General features: G+C 46.0%; 1 protein-coding gene across 2 annotated transcripts in view; it reads left to right on the top strand.

The window, feature by feature from the left end:
* Positions 1–21,813, top strand: part of DMRT1 (doublesex and mab-3 related transcription factor 1) — a 92,438-nt gene extending 70,625 nt beyond the window's left edge. For both annotated transcript variants that reach the window (XM_074361649.1, XM_074361650.1), the window contains exon 5: positions 20,810–21,813. In XM_074361649.1, the coding sequence (XP_074217750.1) occupies positions 20,810–20,964 (155 nt within the window). In that variant the 3' untranslated portion in view covers positions 20,965–21,813. The remainder of the gene's footprint in view (positions 1–20,809) is intronic.
* Positions 21,814–26,589: the final 4,776 nt, after the last annotated feature.

The following is a 26,589-nucleotide window of genomic DNA, read 5'->3' as shown; positions in this document are numbered from 1 at the left end:
CAAACTCCCAAATTTATCCCTTCCCACCCCGTTTCCCTGGTAACCACAAGATTGTCTACTGTGACATAACATGTTCTTAAAGAGATTTTTGAGATTCTTTATTTCTACATTTCTTTCATTACCCACCCCAAAAGTAGATATTTGTGGTAAGAAAGCCAGCTGGCTTAAAGAAGTTACTCCCCTAAAAAATGTAGTAAATAAATGGCAGAACTGGGGTCAAACTCAAGATCTGTCACTTCCTCCCACCCCCCTGTATTATGCTGCTTGGTGAGGTATGAAAGAGGTCTGTGTCTTAGCTTGGGTTCTACTTAAAAGCAGAACTCAAGACAGCAAGGGCTGTGTGCCATAGTGTATGGGATGGTAACTCCAAAGACGAAGAGTGAGGGCAGGAGGAAAAGCCAACATAAAGTTGTGTCATGGGAGTCATGGCGGATAGCAGCAGGTGTTAGATCTGGAAGCTTCTAAGAAGCCCCTAGAGAACTGTTCAAGATTGTCCACCTGAAGATAAAGCAGGAGAAGCATTTTATCCACGGGCTCCCACCACCACTGGCTGAGGTGTTAAGCCCCCTCGCTTCTGATTTGCACTGTGTGCTTGAAGAAGGATAGTGTTTGTGGCATCAGAGAAGCCCTGGGACAGGAAGAGTGGCCCACGGTCCATTCGATGCAAGATGCTATCACAGGGAGGAGAGGTGAAGCTTACTTACACAGAGGATGCCGACGGGACGTGCTGGGCACCAGAGGCGTCTGTTACAGTCTGCCTATAGGAATATCATTTGAAGTCACACATGACAGTGCATGTACCCAGCTCTTTTCCATGACCATAACTCACATAGCCTCCTAACACTTATATCGTGGTTTTGGAGTACTGTGAGTTGTTTTTATTTCCTTAAAGCCTGAAAGTCATTGGGAGGGTGGGACACATGGTCCATTGCCAAATGGACTTCCTTTTCACCTGGGAACATCTGCCAGGGGAAAGGGGGCGCCAGGAGGATTGGTTGAAAATAATGTGTTGAAGATTTGCCAGCAGATTCTAATTTACTGATGAAGAACCTCATTCTCAGGAAGATTAATTCTGGTTAAGAAAGGCAGAAAAAGCACTGCGGGAAAGAAGCTATTTTTACCTTTCTTAACCAAGATATATCTACTTAAAGAAAAGAATGCAAAGGTGTGAGAGATTGTGGTTGGCTTTGGGGCTTACACCCTGATTTGTGTTCAGATGACTTCATTTTCCTTCGTGTATTTGCATAATGGCACAGAGCATTGAGTTTGGAGTCTCCTAGACCTGATTTGTCACTTTGTAGCACATGACCTGGAACAAGGGTCTTCCTCTCTCTGAACCTTAGTTGTAAGTTGGAGGTGATAGTATGCATCTTGTTAAGGTTGTTTTTTGTTTTGGGGGGGTTTTTTTCAGTGTGAATTAAGGGAAGTCATGTATGTAGAGGGCTTATTAACACCGTATACAGCACATGGTTAGGGTTTAGTAAGTTGTAGTTACTTTTATTGATTTTTTTAGGAATTCATGATCTTCTTAAGTGAGTATTTCTGGTTGAGTTTGAACCTGCCAAAATTCTTAGAGAGGTTACAGTTGAAAGTGCTCCAGCCAGGACCAATTTCAGGAGAGAAACAGAGTGATTAGTAGTTGTGGACTTTTGTCACGTCTCCCCTCGTCCTCACGGTACGAGCACACTGAGGACCTTCTCTTACTTTTGGCAGCCTGCTCCCCTCTTGCCCACCCCTCTTTTGAGAAAACTGTTTGATAAATAACATGGTAAAATAATACTGATTTTATGTCTTAGTCCTCCTGAGTATTTGAATTTTAAAAGGATGTTGGTGTTTATTCTGAAGAAATGGATCTTTAATGGTGGAATTTCAGGTATTTTGGTCTTTGGGTAGCAGGCATATATTAAGGACAGACCTGCTTGTCCCCTGATTCTCAAATCACTCTTTTATAAGTAACTACCTCTTTTCTGTACATGGAGCCAAGCCCGATCCAAGCATCTTGGTTACTGAAGTGTTTTAAATTTGGCTTTATTCCAAATGCTATATTTGTGCTCCTAGTATAATATCACACACTTATAATAACAGACTGTGTGTCATAAAATATCACTGTGTTGTAATGTTTCAATATAGACATTATAGTATATTTTTATCTAGTTGTCAATTGTTTGCTTTGGAAGGTGCACGACTACTTATTAACAAGATAATTGCCTAAAGTACACACTCAAAAATGGCTAACTTAACCTAAGGAGCTCTCCAGACCTCTGATAGATTAAAGACCTGTATTACAAGAAATTGGGAATAATAATGACCTCCCCTACACATATTATCAGAGAGTTAGATCATTTGCAAAGTTGCATTTTCAAAAATCATAGTTTAAAGTGGTTTATGTGAGCAGTGAAACTACAGTTAAATTTTTTGCTTTCATACTGGTTTGCAAGCAGCTACTTCATACCTCCACCAAGATGAAACTTGCTATACTTGTTTTATCTTTTGTACTTTATTCATCTAAAAAGTACTCTTCCAGTCAGAAGTTTCAAAGAGAGCAGTCAAAAATAACTTAGGAAAACTGGTTTTTCAGAACATGTTTCTGAACATACAGTTAAAATAACTTTTTTCTTAAATGAATGGAGTGAATTACCGCTTTTATTTTCTCTGTAATTCCTGACAAGGTTTGTTGGTTTCTTTTTTAATCCATACGCATGTTTTCTTACCAGTTGTAATCTTGGTATGTGAATTGTGTTGTGGCCTACTTTTCCCTTATTTGACGTGTTTTAAATTGCCTCAAGAGCTAGACTCTCAGTGTATGTCATTTCAGACGCTGTGCAGTGCGGACAAGTGTTTCTGTAGAAATACATAGTTTGCTTGGCTTTTTAACGTAAGGAGTCATCATAGTGAGCAGATTGTTGTTCGCATCTTTTTCAGTCAATAGCTGGTCTTAGTTAGAAACCTTTCATGTTGGTGCAGGTAGATCTACTTTATTCTATTTAACTGGCACACACTATTCCAGAGTTCGGGTGGATCATAGTTTGTTGGTTAATTTCCTTCTTTATTGACAATCATGTTATTTTAAACAAATGCTGCGGTCTCCTTGTACACGTGTGCTGGTGCTTTCCTGGGGAGATGCTAAGGAGGGACATTTCAAAGAAAGCCTGCCTTATAGATTGTATTAAATACTGACAAATTACCCCCAAGACGAGCGGCACCAGTTTACATTCCCAGCAGCAGTGCGTGAAAGTACCACTTTCTCGCCAGCCTTTGCTAGTGGTGGTGGCGAATGTCTACATTGTCGTCTAGCCGGTGAGTGGAAAATGGAGTCTCGTGGTGGGTTTCGTTTTCATCAGAGTCAGAGTAGCCCTGGAGCGGCCTGGCAATAAAGAAGGTCCCCTCAGCGGCATCTGGACAGGGCCTGAGACGCCGGTGGCAGGACTGTTTGGTCCACCACTGCCCCCTCCTCTCCCTGCGCCAGGGCACAAGAGCAGGTCACACAAGACGAGCCCCTCCAGCAGAGCGTGTCTCTCCCTAACAGCCAGCTTGCTCTGAGTCCCAGTCCATCTCCATGTAAAACACCAGCCCTTATTTGTCCAAGCGGAGGTGCTTGTAAAGACTAGCCATTTCCATCTCTTGTAGCTGCTTTCTCATTACTAGAGGGTCTAGTCTGGGAGAAAATAGACCGAAAAACAGAAAGGAGAAGGTGGTTCCACCTGCTTTCTCATTGATACAGCATGAGGGACAAGTATATTTCCTCTGGGACTAAAAATGTGCTGTCTCCCTTGTAGGAAGAGTTGAAAATGTGTCCTCCTGGTGCCAGTGGGTGTGTGTCCTGGTCTGCGAGGTCACACTGGGCAGTAGTTGAGATCCATGCAAAAGAACAGTGACTGACACTCTTCCAAGGCCTGGATTCATAGACTGAGCCATCAAGATACCAAAGAACCCGTAGGTTTAGGAAATTCATTGTGAGAAGTTTTAGCTCATGATCTGATTTCCACCAAGTCTCCTGACGTGATTAGGGATTGATTATGGGGCAGAGGCTGTCACATGTCACCTGAAGCTCCTCTTCTACACAGAGATGGAGGATTTGAACCTCCCATTTAGTGGCCAAATCCCAGTGATTGGAAAGAGCTTAGTGCGTTGTTGACAGAAAATGTTCACGCCCCTAACTAGGGAAGAGAAGGTCTTCCTATCTTGTTTCAGAAGTGATCACTTGATGCTGAATTACTCAGTTCTGTTTTATATTAGATCAGTTGTGACTTTGAGTAGGCACTTAAACCTTTTGAGCTTGAAAGAAATGGAGATTTCAGAAGTCATACACAAAGAATCTTCATTCCGAGAAAGAAGTTAGAGGTCATTGACCTCAGCCCCCCACTTTATAGATGTGGAAACCGAGGCCCCAAACATGATTTGCCCAAGGGACAGTATAGTCTTAAAGACAAATTCTGTAGAATCCAAGAGTTGATTACTGTACTGAGAACCATTCCCCAATGCTCTGGCTTTAGATCTGAGCATGAACTGGACTGTGTTAGCTTCACTGATGGATAGGTTTTCCCGCTGGTGGCCCCGGGCAGGCACGGTGGCATTTCTGTTAGATGTATCAGGAGCCCTTGATACTGCTGACCGTGAGGTGCTGGGGCTTGCTGGGGTGAAGTCATTCATTTTTTACCATCTCCATCCTGACTTCATGGAAGGTCACATGAGGTGGAATTGGGTAATTACTTACCTACTCTGAAAACTCACCTGTATGGATTGGCCCGACTTCGGCCCTCTTGTGCCTCTTTGTGCTTGGGGAGCTTGACGGTGAACGTGAGGCCTGTGAGACGCGTCCCGCCTTGGTGCCACCCAACCCCAGCTCTTTCCTTTGTCAGATGTGCGCCTTGCTGAACAGCATACGTCTTCATAATCTTAAGTCGGATGAAGGGAAAAGCATCCTTTTACACGAGGAAGGGTCTTTTGTGCCCCTTTGTTCTTTTCTCCCCCGGACCCTGTAACTTGGGGAAAATAACACCCCTTGAACACTCTTTTTTGACATTTTGTTGTCTAGTTGCTTGCAGATTCCTGGATCCTATGGTTCCGTTTCCGACTCTCCTACCGGGTGCTTGGGAGTCTTGGTGTAAATCAGCATCCTCTCCATGGCCGCTGCCAGCTTCTTCGCTGGTCCGGGAGAGACCATCCCCTCTCTGTGCTCTGCTGCTTAGGGCTCAGAAGGTCTGCAACAAGGGATTGCTTTGACGGAAATGTAGGGTTCAGCCAAGTGACTCATAGTTTCCGAAACACTTGGAGTCTGACTGACATGCAGCGAACAGTTGCCTTTCCCCCACCCTTCACTCCACTGAATCACATGACAGCTCCCTAAAGTCTCTTCTGCTTGGAAAGTAGATTAAAAGATGTGGGAGTTGGGGTCCCTTGGGAGCGGCTTTCCTGGATTCATTTTCAAAAGGCAAACCTGCAACTCAGGTGACACTTGGGCTTCCCAGCTGTCTTTTTCAGCAAAATCATGACTTTTTGGAGGGGAGCTCAGGCAGCAGCTTTGAGAATGTGAAGAGGAAGGCTTGTGGCAGAGGACTTCCTGAGTCGTGCCGGCAGAGTGGGCTGTGTGAGAAACCAAGCCAGCAGACCCATCGTGATGAACTGGGGTGGACAGTCAGTCCCAGGTTTGAGTCCTGAGCACAGGTTCTGGCTCTGACTCTCGACACTTGTGTGACCTTGGATGTTAATCACTCTCTCTGAGCCTCAATTATTTAAATCTGTCAAATGAGGATATTAATACCCACCTCCCCGAAGGGTTTTTGTGAAGATGATAAGTAAAGTACAATGTCTGGAACATGATCGGGGCTCCGTGAATGATAGCGATGATTATTAATAATTATGCTAATAAATAATGTGGGCTGAACCTCATTTCACAGGCCTGCTTACCTAAGTCAGCACTCGGCGGCTCCTGCCTGGGGCTGGCAGTCCAGCCTTCCTGAGGCTTCCTGTTTCATCGCCGGGCACCTGCCAGCCTGCTCTCCTTAAAGAACGCAGTTCACTCCTACAGGGCGCGAGCAGAGAGCGGTGCGCCCAGAAGTGGCCTCTGTGTTCTTTGATTTCCTTTTATCCTTGATTCTGTCTTTTTATATCACTTTTTATTACTCTGAAAACAATACATGTTTACGAGAGCAAATTAAATCTGATGTTATTTGATTGTTTGGTTTTTTTCACAGAAGGTTCTAAGTACTTTTTAAATAAATGAATGACCTTAGTTTTGCACTGTAAAAAATTTCCCCCTTAACTACCAAGCACGTTCAGTATTTGTGTCTTTTCCTTTTCTCTCAGTTTTGTCTGGTATGGTGTTACAAGTAGCAGTATTTCCTAACGAAAATAATTGAAAGTTCATTTTATTCTCTGCTCTGACACATACAATTCAGGAACCTCTCTGAAGCGCTAGAAAACAGGAGACTTACTGTTAGCGGAAAATAATTGTCTTGTAACCTCGGTTCTTTAAATGCCAGTCGTTTTCTGGTTAGCCACAGGACAACATTCTAATTAAGCGCTTGCAAAGCAAGTGAAAGGAAAGCTGATTATCAGTGTGAGAGTCTCTTAGCGGTAGATGCTTTGAGAGGCTGTGCACTCCATCCTAGGGTGGGGACGCAGACCAGGCTGGGCCCAGAACCTCACTTAGCAAGAGTGTGTCTTTGTGGAAACCTGACATAGTAAAGGTGAAATGCTAGGATTCACCCACTTCATGGCAGTACCTTCTGTATACTGAGTGGTTTCGACAACACTTGAGAAACTTGTCCTGCCCCCAAACATGACATTTGTGCAATGTCTAGAAGCTACCTCTGAAATGAAAATGCCATTAGGAGGGTCAGAGCATGAAGCCCATGTTTATCTCTTAGTAAGAGCTTAGTTTAACTGGATTTTTTTTTTTTTTATCAAGAACCCCAGGCAGTATCCTGAGAGGATAGAACTGTGTCTGGAGCGGGAGAGGGGGTGTTGTAAGGTGTAATTTGGCAGAGGGGGGCCTAGGGGAGAGGATCAGGGAGCACCGGATACCTAAGAACAGAAAAGTAGTGCACGGAGGTGAAGGAGGGACAAAGGATCAGGCAAAGATATGACTGAGAAAAAAACTCACCTTCCATCTCACTTTGCTTCAGGTGGCCCCTGGTGTACATTTGAAGCAGTTACTGGTTATCTGCTCCCTTATTACGGAAACGCACAAGCAGAGGAAGGAACAGTGTCGATTGAACATAATTTTTAAAAATTACAACAGCTTTTAACATTATTGTCCTAGTAATGAATGTCCGGGATTGAGATTCAGAGTGTTAAACTGTTGTCTGCAGTCACATCCCAGAACGTGACCCAGCTAGGCTCTGGTCCCAGGTGTCTCTGACTGCAGGTGTCCTTGGCGTTTTCCTTACGTGGACAGAGAGTGCTTTATCCTTTCATCTACAATAGTGCTGGGCCCAGAACAGACCCTTAGTAAATACTCAGTGAATTAAGTTAGCACCACACTGTCTTCTTTAATGCTTCTGAAGAGTGTTCGCTAGTTCTGGAGCTGGATGAGGAAATAAAGAGGACCAGCAGTAACCACCGTGCTCCTGAGTACTCGGCTCCCTAAGGTCTCTTCCAACGCCTTGGATGTGAAATAAAGCATGTTCTGAAATTTATGCTTTAAAAATTATGGTGTAATCAAAAGGCCTAGCAGCACATAAACTTGACAGTTCACGTAATTTAAATAACGTTTCTGATTCCCAGGAAGCTTGCAGATAACTGTGGAAAGCCGAAAGCCTTCCACATGTAAACTGGTCACTTTTGAGATGAGCTGGTACCTTCTGAAATTAGCAGGTTACTTAAGCTTGAAGGAGCTGAGGTCACCGTTTGTTATTTGATTGCTCTTTGCTCTAAGCTTCGAGAGCAGCCAATAATGCAGTGAGAGCTGGACTTTCACTCTTGTTTTCAAATTAAAGATTTAATTACAGTCTTCACTGAAGATGAACCAAGTGTGAAAAGACCTGATCTGCTTGAAATGCGGGACCGAGGAGGAGTGTGTGGGTTGGAGCCAGTGCTCTGGCACTTAAATACTTTCAACAGTAGCATTGAGGGCGAAATCAATTATCTTGTGACCAAATACTGGCCTGTTGGGTAGTCAGAGTCAGTGAAATTTATATTCTTCTTGTTTGTCATTTTTTAAAGTTGAGAGTTTTATTCCTTAGTTGTTCTTCTGATAGACTACAGGCTTAAATCTCCCAAGACTTCAAAGGTTTGAAAGATACACATCTGTGAAATTTGTGGAGAGTTGCTTTGTAGATTGGTACATGGTCATTCTGTGCTAATGTTTCAGGGGTGCTTGGGGAGGGGGGTAGATTTGCTTGTGGTTGGGGCCAGAGTTCTATGTACATCTGTTGAATCAAGCTTTGTGTTGTCACATCTTCAGTCAGTCAGTCATCAGTCAGTCAATAATAATGAAAGCAGTCTATTCAAAATCTATCTGACGGCACCATATTACCTAGTTTTTAAGGTGGTAGTTTTTATAAGATTCTTTTGCTTTGGAGAAAAAAAAAGTCTATATACCTTTCAGTCTTCCAGCTTCCGTCCTGATATTTCTCTGGGTGTCCAGAGGGATGTTATGTTCATCCAAGGACTGGGTTTAAGAATAGGTTCATAAAGTCACACTAATTCACCATCATTGAGAAATGATCTGCTCTGATTAAATGAGTTTTCCAAATAACTGATAATTTCTCCAGCAATTGCCAAAGTTCTCTGCCTCCCCACCTTTACAAAATGGATTCTTTTCTTTCTCACCTCAGGATGTTGAACCTTCCTTGAGGGTTCGGGTTCATTGCCACAGACATCTGTTTTTGTGCTCCCAGCTCACCTGGTTCCCCACCCGCTTTTTAGGTTTCCTTGCCCCTTCCGTGACGTGGGCTGGCGGCTGTCACTTCTCTCCTGCCATTAGCGCTGCCCCCCACCCCCGTTCCTTCTGTGCTCACTTGTTTAGTACTCTGGCTGTGTTGGTTGGGGTCTGGGAAACAGATTGGCCGGCTCTGACCGGTGAGACTGACCGTTCATTCGTTCCTCACCACCACTTGCGGAGCGCCGGCCAGGGGTGAGGCCTTCAGCTGGCGGCTCCCAGAGGGCCTCCACCGAAGTCTGAAGTGGACCGTGGCCTGTTGCTGGGGGGCAGTTGTTAGGTCAGTGATGGAAGACGGTGGGAGGGTGAGAGTGCCACAGGAAGGTTTAGGGAAGCTAGCTCTGGAGCCGGGCTGACCTGTGGAGACTGGGGAGGCAGTGGGACCAGCGTGAGCTGGGTGTCAGAGGCAGGGAACCCAGGTCAGTGCGGGGATCGAGAGCAGGAGCGAGTCTGGAACATGGCTTCCCTGCAGGGAGACGTGGGGAATCAGGTTGCCCCTCAGACACCAGGCCAGTGAGATGGGACTTCTTCAGAAGCCTCCAAAGGTGTTTGTTTAGGGAAAACATCTTGTTAGACACATGCTTCTGGAAGAATAACTAAGTGGCCATCCTGGGGGAATTAGAGTGAAGTAAAGACTGGACAGGGTGATCAGATGGCTGGCGGATGAGGGCCGTGGAAAGGGGATGTGTGGGAGCTTCTGTGCAGTTCAGGAGAGCAGGACTCAGCAGCAGCTTAGATGTGGGGGGTAGAAAGGGGTCTGAGAGAGACCCTGAGCTGCAGGGGAAGTGGGCGTGCTCAGGACCCAAGGGAGAGGGGGTGGCAGGTTCATCGTAGGAGGAGATGATGGTTTCAGTTCTAAACATGTGCATGTGTGTGTGTGTGTGTGTGTGTGTGTGTGTGTGTGTGTGTGTGTAAGCTCATCCAGGTGGAGATGTTCAGCCGATATTTCAAATACATAAGTAGTTCTCACTGAGAAACCAGGGCAGGAGATAGTTGTGAAGTCATTTGCAAGGAGGTGATATTTAAAGCTTGTGTGACCTAAGGGTACCAGCTGGAGTAGTTAGGAGAGTCTGTGCCCAGGGTTTGGGCAGGAGAAGTGATAGTCGGGGGAGAAAGCCTGGAGGGCAACTGAGGGAGGTGAGGGGAGGGGGCATGTCAGGTGTCAGAGCTCCAGGGCAAAGAGGAAAAGACCACAACAGGCTGTGGGCTTTGGGGACCAGCAGGTCATGAGTGACCTCAAGGAAGCTTTTCTAGGAATGAAACAGCCAGCAGCTTGCCAGGCATAACCCAGTGAGTGATGGGCAGTGGGCCGGCTCTTCAGTTAAGTTTGGTGGTAATCAGAGACAGGGTGGCGGGTCAGGGTTGGGGAATAGTAGGAAGAAATGGAGGAAAGGATTACTAGAAAAGAGTCAGAAAACAAAATCCCACAAATCACACCATTAGGATAGTTATCATTTAAACCACAACAGCAGCAGCAGCAGAATAAGAAGGGTGGCTGAAGATGTGGAGAATTGGAGCCCTGGTGCGTTGCTGGTGCGAATGTGAAATGGTGCCCCTACTGGGGAGAACTGTGTGGTGGCTCCTCAGAAGCTTCAAAATAGAAGTAACACATGATCCAGCCACTCTACTTCTGGGAGCATACACAAAAGAATGGAAAAGAGGGACCTGAACAAATATTTGAACACCAGTTTTCATAGCAGCACTATTCACAATAGCCAGAAGGCGGATACAACCCCTGTGTCCACTGATGAATGACTGGGTAGACAGAATGTGATGGTACACACAGTAGGCGATTATTCAGCCCCCAAAAAGGGAAGAAATTCTGCCACATGCTACACCATAGGTGAACCTTAAAGACATTATGCTAAGTGTAGTAAACCAGCCACAAAAACAACCACTGTGTGATGCCACTTACATAAGGTGGCTGGAGTAGTTATATTTAGAAAGTAGAAGGGTGGTTACCAGGGGCTGCGCAGACAGAACACAGACTTATTGTTAACAGGTACAGGGTTTCAGTTTGGGAAGATGAAAAAGTCCTGGAGATGGCGGGCTGGTGAAGTTTGCACAACACTGGGAGATACTTAATACCACTGAACCGTTACACTTAAAAGTGGTTAAAGGGATAACTTTTTTGTTATCTGTATTTTACCACAATAGAAAAATTTTCCTAAACAGAAAACTAAATCCTGAAAGAAGACCAATTTTTGGACTAGTGGGAGGAAGACTTAAATAAAAATTGTCTTACGCTTTGGTCAATACCTGCCAGCATGGGTTTCCTTCATTTGGTTGAGGCTGAGCCTGGCTGACCAGCACCAGCAGGCCCTGCCCAGAAGCTCCTCACCCAAGAGACCAGGCGTTATTCTGAGAAGCCCCTAAAAAAAGACTACGGTTAAGTTTGGCTTCAGACAGGATGCGGCTGGGGGAAAAAAGAAAATCTTTTCTTGAAAGCAAACTAAAATACTTGTCAAAACACGATGTCTTCTCTCCTGAAGCAATTAAAAAATATCGTGAACCCCTGGAGAGGGGAGGGCGCAGTCACATTTCCTGAATGCCTTATATCACCGCAGCTTTTTAAAGGCTCAAGTCTTTTCTTGGGGTCTGACTGAACAGGTGGCATTTTAAACAAACAAAAAAATGTTTTAAGAAATACATATATGAAAATATTAAGTATGGGTGTCTTATGCAAAGTGTGCAAATACTCTTCAGGAAAGACAGTTTGTGCTGTTTTTTTTCTCTTTACCCTTAACGTGAATTGTTCCAAAAGAGTGTATTCTTGAGCCTGTAATCTGAACTACCTTATCCATCCATGATGGCTGTGTTGAATTTAGGAGGTAGAATAACCTGTGTGACTGAATAGGCATGTATTCTCCTGCCTGGAAATGCCTGGAATTTTCTATCCTGGTTGATTTCATCTGATACATGTTGTATTTAAGTGTGTCTTGGTGTTTGCTTACTTCTTCTGTGCCAGATAAAAATATTAATAATTACTCATCTTAAATTTCCTGTGATGCTAGTTAGAAAGAAAGAGAAGAAATTGGCATAGCATAAGCAGCTGATACTGGTGAAGTTTTGCATTGCCTTTTGAAGAAGGCAGACTCTCCTAATAGAAAAGATAAAATAATTTACCAGACACAATCTTCTACCCTGCTACTAGCATAGCACTTGAGGCGTGGTATTTATTTTCAAATTATAAGCTGTGAGTTTTACTCACATTCTACTTGAGAAATGGGTCATGAACTTCCTGTATATTCATTTAGTTGCAAAGAATCAGAATATTTTTAAATGAAAGAGTACCCTAAAACCCATACAGCTAAAGCTGCACATATTACATACATACTTTGTTAAATATGTTTTATCGGAGATGATCTAATTCCAAAGTGAAAGGTTGACCCCAGGCTGGTGGATTAGCTGGAAACTGAGCTCATTTGGGGCCCCAGTCAGAAGGCAGCTGTGTTCATTCTCTTCATGACCGGCTCTCCTGGCAGTGGTGTGGTCTCCAACACTTTAATCCTTTTTCTTTGTCTTAACAAGACATCTGTGAAGGTTGAGATTTCCATCATATATTATCCTTTAAGGCTGAAGCATCTGCGGTTCGTTCTTTTCAGTGTGAAGAAAACTCTCAGCAAGGCTACTTTAAAAAATTTCTCTTGTTGCAAAACAGCTGGACAGAGGCACCCTAGTTTCTGGGATGGCAAATGCCACAGCTTTCCCTGAATCAAATGGAAAATCTGTTCCAGAGGTGACTTGTAGAGCCTCTTGTTTGCCTGGTCTGCCTCAGCTCTTGAGATGATCACACATTTAAACTCTGTTTCCAGATGCAGTTGCACGTGTGACCACACTGTCCTGGCACCATGCAGGCACTTGGCCTGCCTTGCATTGCCGAGTCCCCAAGGAACGTGGTCCTGCGGGCCGGAAGCCAGACTCCTGGGCCTCAGCCCCAGCTGAGATCACATTCTAGGGTGTATTTGTGGCTTTTCTTTTTGCCTTGATGCCCAGAGTCTTTGGAGTAAACACAGATGGAATGAGATATAAACCTGGCACTTTAAAATCCTCAAAGCTGGTTTGAGACTCGCACTGCCTTTGCCAGTGCGCGGGTTAGCCCTGCCGCGTGGGGGCAGCGTGTCTAGTGAAGATGCATTTGCACGGTCTCGGTCTCTCCCCCTGGCGCAGTCGTTACTCAGCACTCGCTGGCTGCGCCGCACCTTGCCGGACCAGATTGTGTGCCGTAGATGTTCTCAGCTGGGTTTCAGTTTAGCAGGTGTCAGTGTTCCACCTGGCAGACTTCCTGTTTCTGCCGGGAGGTGGTTGTCTGGCTCCCGGCCCCGGCCCGGCTCAGCCAAGTCCCTTCCCGTTGGCCCAACCGCAGGAAATGTCATGTGCACCTGAAGTCCCGGGAAAAGCACAAAATAACAGGCTTGGGTTTCAGTGTGGAATTCATCTTAGCTTTCAGCCCTCTGGTGTGTAAAGAGGGACGAATAAAGTAAAAGTTACCTTTCCCTGAACATCGAAATTGAAACTGGCCACTAATTCTTTTTTTTTTTTTTTCTTTCCTTTCTCAACCAGTGCTTAATAAAAATTCTGCTAATTTCTTGGTCCTGTCTTAGGCAATGTAGTCTGGAGACTAAGTCACGCTTTTCCCCTGAAGAAGCACACACTCTCAGGCCAGGGGAGATGTCTTCACCTCTACAGATGATTTTGTCATATACCATCTCTGCCATCCTCAAAGCAGCTTTGTGAAATACATCATTATCCTCCTTTTTACAGTGAAAGAAATTGAGGCTCAAAGGTGTTATTGAGGTGCCAGTGTCTGATGGCAGAGTTCATGGTCTTTCCACAGATTCTCAGGTGGCTGCTGTTGGGAGGTGGGCTCAATCCAGCCTAACAGACCCTCTGAAATGAGCAGAGCTGGGCAGGGCAGGACCCCTCAGCCCTCTTGCCCTTATCTGTGCACGTATGTGGTGGGAAAATGGTCTGCCTCCCTAGAGATGAGAAGCTGGACCAGAGATGACAAGCACTGAAGAAAGACTAAGCAGGGCAGCGGGAGCATGGAAGAGGGCAGCAGAGGGGAGGATGAAGGTGGGGAAGTGATGCTAGGAGTCGGGCTCGGTTCAGATGGCATCTAGTGCTCAGGTGCTGCAGGCCACACATGTGGGTGACTAAGTGGTAAAGCTGTGTACAGTTGTCATGTGGGCTTTTCAGATGCATCAGGCTTAACGGGGCCCCAGCACTTTATATAGAACCATCCGAAGTGCTCTATCCTGTGCCCATTTTACAGATGAGGAAACAGGCACGGAGAAGGTAGGGCACTTGTCTAAGGTCTTAGGTTAATAGGAGAAGGTCCTCCTCCAAAGTCCACACACCTCACCCCAGTCCTTTGTTGCCTTCTGACTGAGGGTCAGCTTCTGGTAGCCCAGGGCTCCAGGTACTTAATAATTGTAGATTAAGAACCATGAGACCCCTACTTCTTTCGGGACATTAAAGCCTGTGCCCAGGACTTCCCAGAGTTTTCAACTTTATTTTTGAGGACAAACTTAAGCTCAAAAAAAAAGAGATCTTCCTGCTTTCAGATACTGCTGTCTGAAGGAAGGGCTTGCTTGACCATTGGATAATAACATTATTTTTTGTATGGTTTATAAAGCATGTCGAGAGGCATTCTGCTCCTTGATTTTCATTTGACACCAGCCATCTTCTCACCCTCCTCTCAAAAAAATGAAAAAGGCAGAGCTTATGTAAGGAGGGACCTGTTGTCCAGAGAAAGATTATGTTGTTCCCCAAATGAAGTAAATGTGTATTCCTGGTTCCTAGCTCTCTCAAGGCCCATGGATGTGTGGCCCAGAGGGAACAGACCTTGTGCTAAATCCTGATTGGATTCTGGCACCTTCAAAAGCAAGAATCTTCTGACTTTAAAGTACTGACTCTGCAGACAAAGGAAGTAAGAAAACTAAATATGTACTCAGTAATTATCACAATGGCCTGCGGTTGGCCTCATTTTACAGATGGGGGTCTGATGCTAATCCCATCACCAGGTAGCATAGGGGATTTCTTCAGAGTCCACTTTGTGCTTATTTCACTGATGGGGAAAACGGAGCAGAGTTAGTCAGTCTGAGGACTTACGTCAGAATGTTGTCACCAAAGAGAAGAAAGAGCCACACTTTTTAGGTTTTGAGATGGAGTATATTTTGGGTAAAGCACAGTGGATTAGAGCACCTTTGAGTGTTTGGAGTGTGTTTCACTCAGTGCTGCCTCCCTGGATGAGACCAGCCAGCTGCGCCAGGCACAGTGAGTTAACCCCTTGCGCGCACACTTGCCCACTTCAGGAGGGGTGCGGGAAGAAATGAGTTCATGGAAGAAGAGTCTGCACAACTCGGGCCACACTGAGGGTGAGAGAGAGGCCACGGGGCATCCCCGCTGCTGGTGGGCAAGAGGTGTCTTGGGAGGTGTGGATGACGAGGTACTTTGAGGGTGTGAGTGCCTGCCAGGGTCAGGCGGCTGTCACAGACACATTGCTTGTTCACAGGCTTGCTTTGAGACTTGAGCTGGTTTTGGTGACCTCCCCTTCTATGAAATAAACAGGGAGTGGGGGGTGCAGAAGGGTCTGTGGCGGAGGGTGGGAGTCGGGGCCGAGAAGGAATGTCTGGACCTGAGATGATACTGCCTGGGTCCCAGGCGAGGTGGGAAGCTGAACAGTTTCTTCTCTTTTCCCTTTTTGTGCACTCACCACTTTATAGACAAAAGAGCGTCTTTCCCTTCGTGTCTCAGTTGAACTCTGAGATTCTCGCCAGAGCCCTCAGCACCGGGCTAGTGGGTCTGCAGCGACAGCAGGGCCAGCCCGTGAGCCCAGGTCCTCATGCTCCCAGGCCAGCACGCTCTCCCATGCGCCGCTTAAGGATGCTCGAAAGACTTCAGTTTATTTTGAGAATTAAAAAGTTAGAGTATTATCTTGTGAATTGTGTATCCATGTTGTACATGAACTTTAGAGGGAGAGAGGCAGTGCCGCGGGTGGAAAACTATGTGCTTTCTGTTATCCGTCCCCCTCGTTTGTGAAGATGGCTTTGCCCAGGGGTTGCACAGGGTGTTGTAGTTGTAGCCAGGAGGGAGCACCAGGCATGTGCCTCCTTCCACAGACAGGAGCTCTCCTGTGTGACAGCTTGGCCACTTCTCTCCACAACACAGAGTGCAGAGCCGGCGCCTCTCAAAACTGGTGTTAGATTTTAGAGCTGACAATTAAGATAATGTTTTCAGGGAAAGCATAATCCCCAACAGCCCCTCTCTCTTGTCACTGCTCTTTAATTACACATAGGTGGAAAAAAGCACGCTTAATTGTTTCAAAGATTATTATTTTTTTAGTAAATGTATAGTAAATGGGGGAGATTAATAAAGGGCTATTCTCTTCTCAGCTTGTGGTTTCTAATTACATCAGTTACAGCTTAGCCTTCCTCTTCACTAGAGTGCAGGCATGAACTGGAAAAGAATGAGCTAATCCATAATAGATCAGGTGGAATAAAGATCTCCATTCATATCTTTACCTTTTATCCCTTGCTCTGAGTGCCAAGAATTAATGCTGTTTGAAAGTACAAACTGAACCTGCCAAGCCTCGGATAGCTGAGATAATCCTAATTATTTTCAATGTTAGTGAGAAGGGCAGAGTTCCACTCTGGAAAAGAGTTCTATTGTGAAACATTAAATATCTGCTAAGTGGTATTGATTGGGCATGATTTTATTTCCAAACACTATGGTTATCACTAAGCGGAAGAATTCCTTGTTTGAGACATTTTCATCAGCTTTTCATCAGACTCCTGGGCCTGCAAACTCTAGGAAGCTAAAGAGGCCAGCACTTTTGTTTTTTTTTCCTGTCAGCATCTAGGTGAAGAGTTGCTAACAGTTGAAGAGTGCCACTTGCATTTTGATTTTTAAAATGGTTTCTTAGTGGGAGTTTAATAGTACTTAACAGATAGTAAAAGAAAAATTTTTTTTTCTCCAGCATGAATATCCTGTTTTCTCACATCGCTGGAAGAGAATTATTCCTTCCGGTCCATTGACTTCCAACAGATCATTCAAGTTAAAAGTCAGGGGTCTTTGCAATGTCAAAAGATTTAGCAGTTAGATTGGTTTTTGTTTTGCTTTGTTTTTAGAGAGGTGGGTTTTAGGGGAAGTCTCTAAGGCTTTCCAAAAAGAATATTGGTAGTTAGATGGCATCACTGACTTCATCCTTTCCCCCTACATTGGTAAGAGTGATTATGTGTAAGGTTTTTTTGTTCGTTTTAAAATATAATAAAAGAAAGACCATTTAGCTCCTGTAGACAAATAGGCTGCTTGAGAGAAAACAGATACTGGGCTTGCTGGTTCAAACAAGGGTCAGCCTCAGGGTTTAGTCTCCTTTCATTGTAACACGAAAACAGATCAGATGGGCACGTCCTCCCTTTTTGTCCTTTTCTTACTTTTCAGTCTCTAGTCTCTTCTCTCCAGAAGTCATTTCTTCCCTGTCTATAAATGCTGGGAGCCTATGGATGATTACAGGGTAGCATAATCCTGAATTGTTTATTGCCTGTGAGAGCTTCCTGCCCCCCAGGCCCAACACAGCTGCCCCCATCCCTGCCCCACCCCCGGCACCAGAGCAAAGCGCTCAGTCTTCACTCATGCAAATAGTAGTGTGTTGAGCATCTCCCGGCCAATTATTCTTTCTTTCTTTGGGTTTATTCCCCAGAGTGGAATTACCAGGTCAAGGGGTATGAACAGTTTTACGGTTCTTATTCTATGTCACTAGATTGCTGTCCAGAAAGATTGAACCAATTTCCAGTGCGACTAACAGCGTATCTTTCCCCACAGTCCCATGGACACTAGGCATTAGTATTTTTACAAAATAATGAAGGGGAAACTTTTGAGTTGAAATTAGCCTTCTGCAGGGCTCATTAGAATCAACAAGCAAAAAGAATTTTGGCTTTTTAAAAATTGGTATAAAATGATTTTAAATGACCAATTATTACTCTTTCCCCCCAATAAAGTTTAATGAAGCTGCATTTAAAGGAAGAGGGTACCCGAGGGACTAGATTTAAGGATGATAGTAAAATAAATTTTGGACATTAGTCACTAAGATAAACACTTACTAGATCTTTCATGCACTTGGAACTACTTTTACAAGGTGCTACACAGAATGAGTTAAACAGACAGATACTATCTCTAACTTCAACAGCCTATTATTCAAAGACAATGCTAAGCCTCGAACAAATGAAAGTAAAATGAACTAGATTTAAATTTTGAATGGAGAAAAGCTTTTAAAAATACAGGTATTTTCCCAAACAGGTTGAGTTCCTTTATTTGCATCTCCTCTGGAGTGCAGTCATGCGTTGAGTATGCTCAGAGCCTCCCTTAGTCTGTGCAGGTGACCCACTGTGTGTGTTTTTGTAGCCCCAGGTCACAGGAACACTTTTAAAGAAAATATCTACAAGGAAAGTGAGAGCAAAAAGGGCTATCCCAAAATTCCTTTCTTTTGCAGAATTCCTGTCCCTCCCTTTTTCAGTCCCAAGTGGGCTGAATGAGGAGTGGAGGGGTACCCCTAGGTCAGCTGTTAACTCTAAGCAGAAGGCAAACTCAGGGCTCAGAACATGTCTGGGGGACGCTTACCTGTTACCCTTTATAGCCTCTGCAGTAAACTGACAAGGGTCAGTTATATTTTGCTTCCTTAAACGCACACAGAAGTTGGGAAGGTTCCGTGGCCAGTGACTAAATGTGGCACCCAAGGGTGGGATGGTGCAGGGGTGAGAACAGGCCAGAAGGTGGGGCTGACCAGTGCTGCTCTGCCCTTGGCAGCTTCCACAGGGTCCCCTTTGTAAAGTAGGGAGAATAATTCTCAGCGATGGTTTGAGGGTTAAATGTAAACACTCATTATTAAAGTAAGTGGCATACAAGAAGCAGTCAGTAAAAGTGCCCTCCTTTCCCCATCTCTTCTATTCAGAGGACCTTCTATCACTGGTTTGAGGTGTGGGAATGAGGGTGGGCAGATTAACTCACAGATTCTGGTTGGCTCTTGGTGCTTCAGATCTGTGTGTAGAAACAAGATGTCTGAGCAAAGTCTGCTGTCCCCTGTGTATACAACATCCCTGAGCATGTAACACAATTCATAAATTATCTTGGATTTGTGGGGAAATTAACATCCATGTAACAATTCAAATTTAGTGAGCAACCTTTATGAACTGCAGTAAAATGAAGGTTTCATGTTTCATAAGTTCCCAGTTTAAGGGAGTTGCTATTATATATTTATACACACATGCACATGCTTTTTGGGGTATCTATAAAGTACTATTTAACTGCTTTTTCCTTTTTTTTTTAAAGCTTACAAACTAGTACCCTGCTTGCTTTTTATTTATGTTACTAAAAACTGAACAAATAATATCAATATCAAAAGTAAATTGCTTATCAGGAAACTACCTAGATTGTTTTTCAAAAATTTTAACTTACTCAGTTTTCAGATCACTCCTTTCCTTTTTGGATATTGAGGTAACTATCCAAAACTCTCCATCTGTCTGTCTCTATGTACGTCATGTTAGAAGAAAGGGGCTTTCTGGAATAATTTGGTCCAGTAGAGTGGTTAAAGATCAGCTGCTTAAATCCCAGCTCTGTTCTTTTATTTCTGTGTCGTTCCACCAGCTGCAGCAAACCTTTTCCAAACCCATAACAAGCGTAAATAGTGTTCTCTTGTAAAAAGGTCTCTTTTCAGCATGGTAATATACCTTATTAAATTCCAAACATAATAAGTATTGATGGCAAACACATCAGGACCCAGTACAGCTTCTACTATGATTTAGTTCTCTACAAATGACTTCAGCACTCAGCTCCCAGTGCATTTTGCTAATTACATCATAGATTTCCCTATTGATGAACACAAGCTGAATTAACACAGGAGCACTAATGTACCCTTTCACCATTATTGTTGTACAAGAAGCCGTGGCAGATGCTGGCAGTTAGTTACACAAACATTAGTATTAACGATTGGCCATTTGGAATTGGTGACAAACTACTGCCCGGCAAAATCCTGAGGCTGAAACCAATCAGGAAGTTAATGAGGAGAGAAATTACCACTGCAGCTTCCCCTTAATTACATTCACACTAGGCAGGAAGGGAGTTCTGGGGATGGATCTAAACTCGGCTAAGGTTAAGAAGGTCAGAGACCCTTTTGCTTAAATTTTGTATCTACTGTGGCTTGTAAGGTTGCAAAAATTGTCCAACATATTATTACTTTTGCATTCTTCATATTTAATGTTGGTTTCCCAGTGACGTTTTATGTTTATGAGTTTGCTGTTAAAACCTTTACCTGACTTACCTGACTTCTGTTTCAGTGTTACATAATTTAATTTCTTTTACTTTTTGTGTTTTTAAAAAGGTTTCCTTCCCATTTACTGCTTTTTACCTTTTACAAGTTATGTATGCTAACCACCCCCTCCAAGTGCTAGTTTCCCTCTCTCCAAGGAAATAACAGGGACGTTGATAAGCTCTCACCTTCACTTGCTATATACTGAGAAACTAGGGTTACCTGTCAAACGGTGGAAATGACTTGGTTTGATCTTGCTTGGGGTAATTTGTCAGATGGATCGTTTGACAAGGCTCCTTCTGTTAGCATCCTTTATATAAAGGGGAGGGGCTCAGTTAAGGGTGGAAATAGTTTCCCCAAAGAGGGGGGAGCAGACTGTTTTTAATGAACATAAAATTGAAACACTGCTACCTAACTAACCTCTTAAGTTAAATAGATAATGCTGTGGTTTTTTTTTTTATTCTGAAGAAGCTCTGGGGATTTTAATTGGTGTCTATAAAAACGCTTTCAACATAGAAATTGCGGAGTACCTTTTTCTTTGTTGGAACCTAACTGAACACCGAATACAGAAATACTAGCCACTTGTAACTCACTCTTCTCCCTCTGTCTCCACTTCCCAGTATTCTCGCCACCTAGCAGCCAAGATTCGGGCTTGGTTTCCCTCTCCAGCAGCTCTCCTATCAGCAACGAGAGCACAAAGGGAGTGCTCGAGTGCGAGCCCGCCTCGGAGCCCAGCAGCTTCGCGGTCACTCCCGTCATCGAGGACGACGAGTAAGCGTTTGGCGTTCATTTGGAGCCGCAGGCTTGTTCCATTCATACACAGGGTTTGTTGTTAACATTTTGCTTTTTGACTTACGTTGCCAACTTAACTGTTGAGGATGCATTTGGTTTTTACTCCGTAGAGCTTAGCCCAGAGGCTAGAACACATTTGGAATAGTTTAGGATCTGTGACTGCTATCTGCAACAATTAAGTGCTTTGCTCACGGAGTTCAATCTCAGATAGTTGTTGTGCCCCTCATTTTTTATGACACTAGTTTACATGTAGTTTTAAAGAAGTACAATAATTCACTCAAGCAGAGCAGTACACTTGAATCTAAATGTGTCATAATTAGATATTTTAGTTTTAAAATGAAATCCTAGGTGCCTTAGGTTTTTTGAAATTTAGTATTTTAATACAACTGCAAAAATATAAATTTAGCCAAAATACCTGACTGGTGAGAAGAGCAGACAGTTAGTGATTATTTTTGAAATCTGCAGAAGGTTAGAGGAAATAGAAATACTGTATGTTTGTGTTGCTGTTGGAAAAGCCAAGCCCCATCCCATCTCCTCAAATCCAAAACATGACTGAAATATAGTCAGAAGGAAAAATTAATGCCTTTGAGAATTGCTGCCTTTTCTGTAAAGGGTAATTTGAAAGCAGTACAATTTAAAGTAACCCTAGTAATGCAGAAATTTCCTGTATGTTTCTTCAGAATAAGAGTTTACGATACATATTCTACTACAAGAAAAAAATGGATGCAATCTAGATTATTTTGTAACGTTAGGTTGTAAGCTGATTTGAAAATAAGTACATCTTTAAAAGTTACTACAGATTTCTGAGTTCATTATTTTGTTAAAAATTGCTTGTGAAGTACTTCCTTATGTAACAGAAGCCATCCTGAAATGAAACTAGTCTAAAAAAAAATTCATTGTTCTGTGTAGTTGCAGCTGTACCTGAAATAAAAATGTTATTGATGACTGAATTTTCTTGTGTGTATATTTGGTGAGAGGTATTAAACAGGAAAAAAGAAATTACTTGTATTTTCTTCGCTCTGTGCTTTGAAAACATCTATTTGATTTCACCCCCATCTGTTGTAATCAATAACCTGACCATCTTGTTTTTTATTAAATGCACTTACTCTTAATTTCATCCACCAGTGGTTTTAGAGAGAATAATGTGGAGTTACCTATATAGGTTTGACATTATAAATCACTTCTTGGGGCTGAATCGTATAGCGGTATCGATTGATCCTGATATATCACAGAAATTTACTGTCACTTCTGTTTTCAATTAAAGATACAATCAGTCAGATAATGACTTAATTGGATTTTACAGAAGATTGAGTTTTATTGCCCAGTGCTTTACGAGTTTAGTTAAGGAAGATCATTTTATCACACTTGTCAGGCTGCTGCTACTGCAGCCGAGTGCCCTTCGGGGCGGCTGTAGCTATTGTGACGGTGACGCTGGGCGGCTGCAGGGCGCGCAGGGAAGGTCTGGGCAGTCGAGTCACCACCTCCAAAGCGTTAATGGTGGCTTCTTACAGATGAAGATCCCTTGCTCACCTGCGCACTCGCTGTCCACTGCCCAGACTCCTCTCCATTTCTTTGAATAATCCTGGCTTCTGCGGATCCAGGAGTCTTCCAGTTCTTACCATTCCATAAACGACCCCAACACACTAATTTTGCCCGGTGTTTTTGATGGAGAAACTCGGCATGCCCCAAATGGGGGGGTGGGGGTGGGTGCGCGCGCGCGCGCGCCCTCTCCCAGCACAGCCCCCTTCAGTGCCCCTACATTTCTGGAAAGCCATGACGGAGGCCGGATAAGCGTGCCAGCGCGCTCTCAGACTCGACTGAGCACCCTCCGGGCCCCTGGTGCCCCCAGGGCACCAGGTTCTGGTTTCCAAGGCTGTGCGCAAACTGCCGCCCGGAGCTCGACTCCTGCCGCTTGAGCTTTGGGAACCACACTTATCGCGTGGGCAGCGCCAGCCCTTCGGAGAGACCCCTCTGGTCTACGCCCCGAGGGTCCACCTGCTTCTATCGCTGAGTCGGGTTCTCAATCCAGGCAGCCGCCGCGTGGGAGCGCCTATCAACGATCCAGCCCCAGAAAGGCCACTCCCAGCGCAAGGGCCAGGCCCTAAGACCGCGACGAGTCCAAGTGGAGTCTTGGGAAGGTTCTTCTCCACCGAATAGCCCCGTAAAATAGGGACCTGGGGCCTTCCTCCTGCGCCTGGTGGGGTGGAGCGGCCCTGCGATGCTCAGGTTTCCTTCACAGGGGCTTACTGATCGTTAGGGAGGAGGGCGCCAGGCAAGCCCAGGGCCTGGCCCAGGCAGACTGCGTAAGGAACTTACCACATTCTGAACACAAGGTAGAGCGCACACAGCAAGTTTTGGCTACTGGATTTTAACCGTATTTTAATGCCCACATTTGAGGGGCGATCAGTTTCTCTGAGCTCTGCTCCCTTGAACGGAAACCTGTAACAGCGAGGCCGCGTGCTCTGGGGTGGCAGCGGCGCAGTGCGCAGTGTGTGAGTGCGCACTGCTGTGGGCGTGTCGGGTGTCACTGCTCCTGCGCGGGGAAACCAAGGCAGGCGCGCGGGGCCTTCCTCTCCCGGGTTCTGGGCAAGCTGCCGCCAGACGATTTGAGGCTGTGGAGACAAGAAGCTCATGCCTCTCTCCAGGGCTGTCTGCGGCTCCCCGCAGGGGCTGGGAGTGAGGGCGACCCTTACCCAATTCCAGCTGACGCGGCCCCCAGGCCCGCGCCCACCCTGGTGCCCCTGCCTCTCACCCCATTAGTGTACAGCGGACGCCCCTCTGAGGAACTAGGGCCTCGGAAAAGGCCGTCTGCGGGGCCCAGGGCGCGCTTGAAGACACTCGTCTCCCGGCTGCCACAATCCCTGATACATCTGCAGCGAAGACTCCCCAAAGCCCACGCACGAGACCGCAATTCCGGTCAAGGGCAGGAGCCGGCACCACCGCCTCCCTCCCACGTCATGGGAACTAGACTCCTGCCACGCTTAGAAATCGAGACCCTCCCCGCTTCACGGGAACGGCAGTGCTGAACCGGCTTCACAGGCACACGTGGATTGCATTGCACCTGACGCTCGGCACCAAGTGGTATTAAAAGCGTTTTACAGAACGCGCTTCGCGTCGCAAAGAAACCCAGGGGGCAGCCTGTCGAGGGAAGGGGATCTTTCCTTGGCTCCCAGGCTTGGTCCTGCCCGCCCCTCGGGTTGGGGTTGCGGAGGCTTCCCCGCACGCTGCCGCCCCGCTTGGCGGTTTGCTTTGGAAACTTGTGAGAGGCTTTTGCCCGCTTTTCTCCCCACACGCACACGCACGCGGACCAGGCCTGAGACCTGTGCTGCTTGCCCGGAATCTGGCGCCCGTGAAGCTCAGCCGCCAACGACTCGAGATCATTAAAAGGCGCCTCCTCCCTCTCCCCCCTCACGGAAGTGTTGTCTTCCTCAACTCTCAGCAAAAATATCTGCAAACTTTTTGGCAAATCTAAAGCTGCTGTCGGGACAGCTGGGGAGGGTCCTGGGCGAATGAGCCTGGCAAGCAGGACTCGGGGCGGGGCGTGGCGTTGGGTGGGCGGAGCCCGAGTGCGCCGGAAGTCGCCCCGCCCAGGAGTCTCTGGCGTGGGCGAAGGGAGCCGGGAGTCTCGGCCTAGATCCCCGGGGGTGGGGCACCCTTCGAGTCTCAGCACAGCGTCTAGGCCTTGCCGCGTCGGTCCCGCGAGTGTGGCCTCGGTGCGTGGAGTTCGCATTCAACTTTCCCTGGGTTGCGGCAGCGTGGCCGTTTCCCATCTTTATTCCTGGTCCTCTTGAACAGAGAAGGGACTTCTCCGGAAGCCCTCACTTCCGACCACATTCCCTGGGGCAGAGCTTTGTTCCCGGACTGCGGAGGAAGTGGGGAAGAGGAAGAAAGTTCTGGAAAGGGGGCTTTTCTTGGGGAAGAACTGCACCAGCACCCCAAGAGCAAACAGTGGGGAAAAGAAACTGTCTTGTATTTTGAGTGGTTCTCTAAATTACCTAAAGTGGTTTCGTCGGCCTTTTTTGGTTTTGTTTTAAATTTTTAAGTCGCATGGGGAAGATTATTTAAAAACTTCTAAGGTCAGCGCTCTTCTGATTTCACCTTGGAGGGTACGTGCTTTTTATTTTTCTTTTGGCACAGAAGGCAGACGAGATTTGCCGGCTGTCCCGGGGATTCTCTTCCAAAAGGGTGTAGGGACCTGACCGACGTCCTCAGTCCCGCCCCCTGCTGCCCCGCGGGGTGTGTGCGACTCGGCCTATGAGCCCCGGGCGCCGAGTCTTCCGCTAGAAGTACACCCGGGCCAAGGCCTGATGAGGGAGCGATTATCTGCGCCCGGTGGCTCGGCAGCCCAGGCCCGGCAGAAGCGCTCCGAGGGCGCCCTCTTCCAGACCCTCCCCTTGAAAGAGCGGGGCGGAGGTCGCTGCTCAAGGAGCTTCTCAGATGTTAGAGTGTAGGAGAGACACCCCTGCAGCCACCCTAGAAGATGGGGGCGAGCTCGGCCTTGTGTCTGGGCAGTGTGTGAGGAATCTGCACAGGTGGGAGCGCTTGCTCCCAGGCCTAAGAGTAGAGTTGTCTTCCAGAGTTCTAGAATACACTGGGCCGAGCAGCAGCACCTGTGCTTTCTGGGCCCCCGTTTGCTCCGAAAGGCCTCCCACTGCCAAATGTTGTGGGGTTGGGACTGTCCAGGATCTTCCTTGGGCTCAGCGGCGTCCCGGGCCCGCCAGACGCAGGTTAAGTCACTTCCCGGTCGCACGGTCTGCGCCCTCTGTCCCGCGCCCCAGAGGGCGGCTTCGGGGATGCCATGGACGTGCACACGAGCCTCTTCTCACTTAATTGTAGGAGACAAGGGCATTATTGTCACCTCAAGAAAGTGACTGCTGGCTTCTCCACCGCCTCGCTAGACATTTGTCTCCTCTTTCAATATGAAGCTGGCCAGAGAGCGATGCCGAGAGGCACGGACAGGGTGAGAGCTGAGAAGTTCATGCCCGGGGAGAGGGAGCCCGTTTTCCTGCTTTTAAAGGGCTTTTTGTAGGCCCTACCCTCCAGCGTCACAGTGGTCGAGTTTTAAACAGCGGAATAGGAACCTTGACCTCCCCTTCCATGAGAATGCAGCAAAGCAGAAAATTTCCTGATGTATTATACATCCGGGACAATATGAAACTGTCCTTTTGATTAAGTGCCGCTTGCGGTGATAAGCAACTACCAGGACTTCTAGATTTGGAGTCTGAACATCCTCAGTTTCTCAGCAAGGACACCTGCATTACAAACTTTCATATATATATGGACACACACACACACCATGAGATTGTGCGCCAAGAGAAAGAGAACCACATACACACACTTTCACCCTTTCGCTGTTAATACCTATAACAACTCTTAATTGTGGTTTGAAAACACGCGGACCCCTCCCCCCCCACCTAGAGCAGAACGCGAGTGGATCCAGTCTAGTGAGGTTATATTTACTTGTAATCCTTCCCCCTCCCTTTCCAGTTTCTTTGATGATTTTTCCCATAAGTGTCTAAGCCGCGGGGACTTAGTAGAAGCAGGCTGCTCCTCCTGTGATTCGGACCATATGCTTTCTACATTCATCCCCGCTCCGGCTTTTCTTCTC

Source organism: Camelus bactrianus, chromosome 4, assembly GCF_048773025.1.
Source record: "Camelus bactrianus isolate YW-2024 breed Bactrian camel chromosome 4, ASM4877302v1, whole genome shotgun sequence".
Classification (NCBI taxonomy): Eukaryota; Metazoa; Chordata; class Mammalia; order Artiodactyla; family Camelidae; genus Camelus; species Camelus bactrianus.
This window is presented reverse-complemented; position numbering and strand designations above follow the sequence as displayed.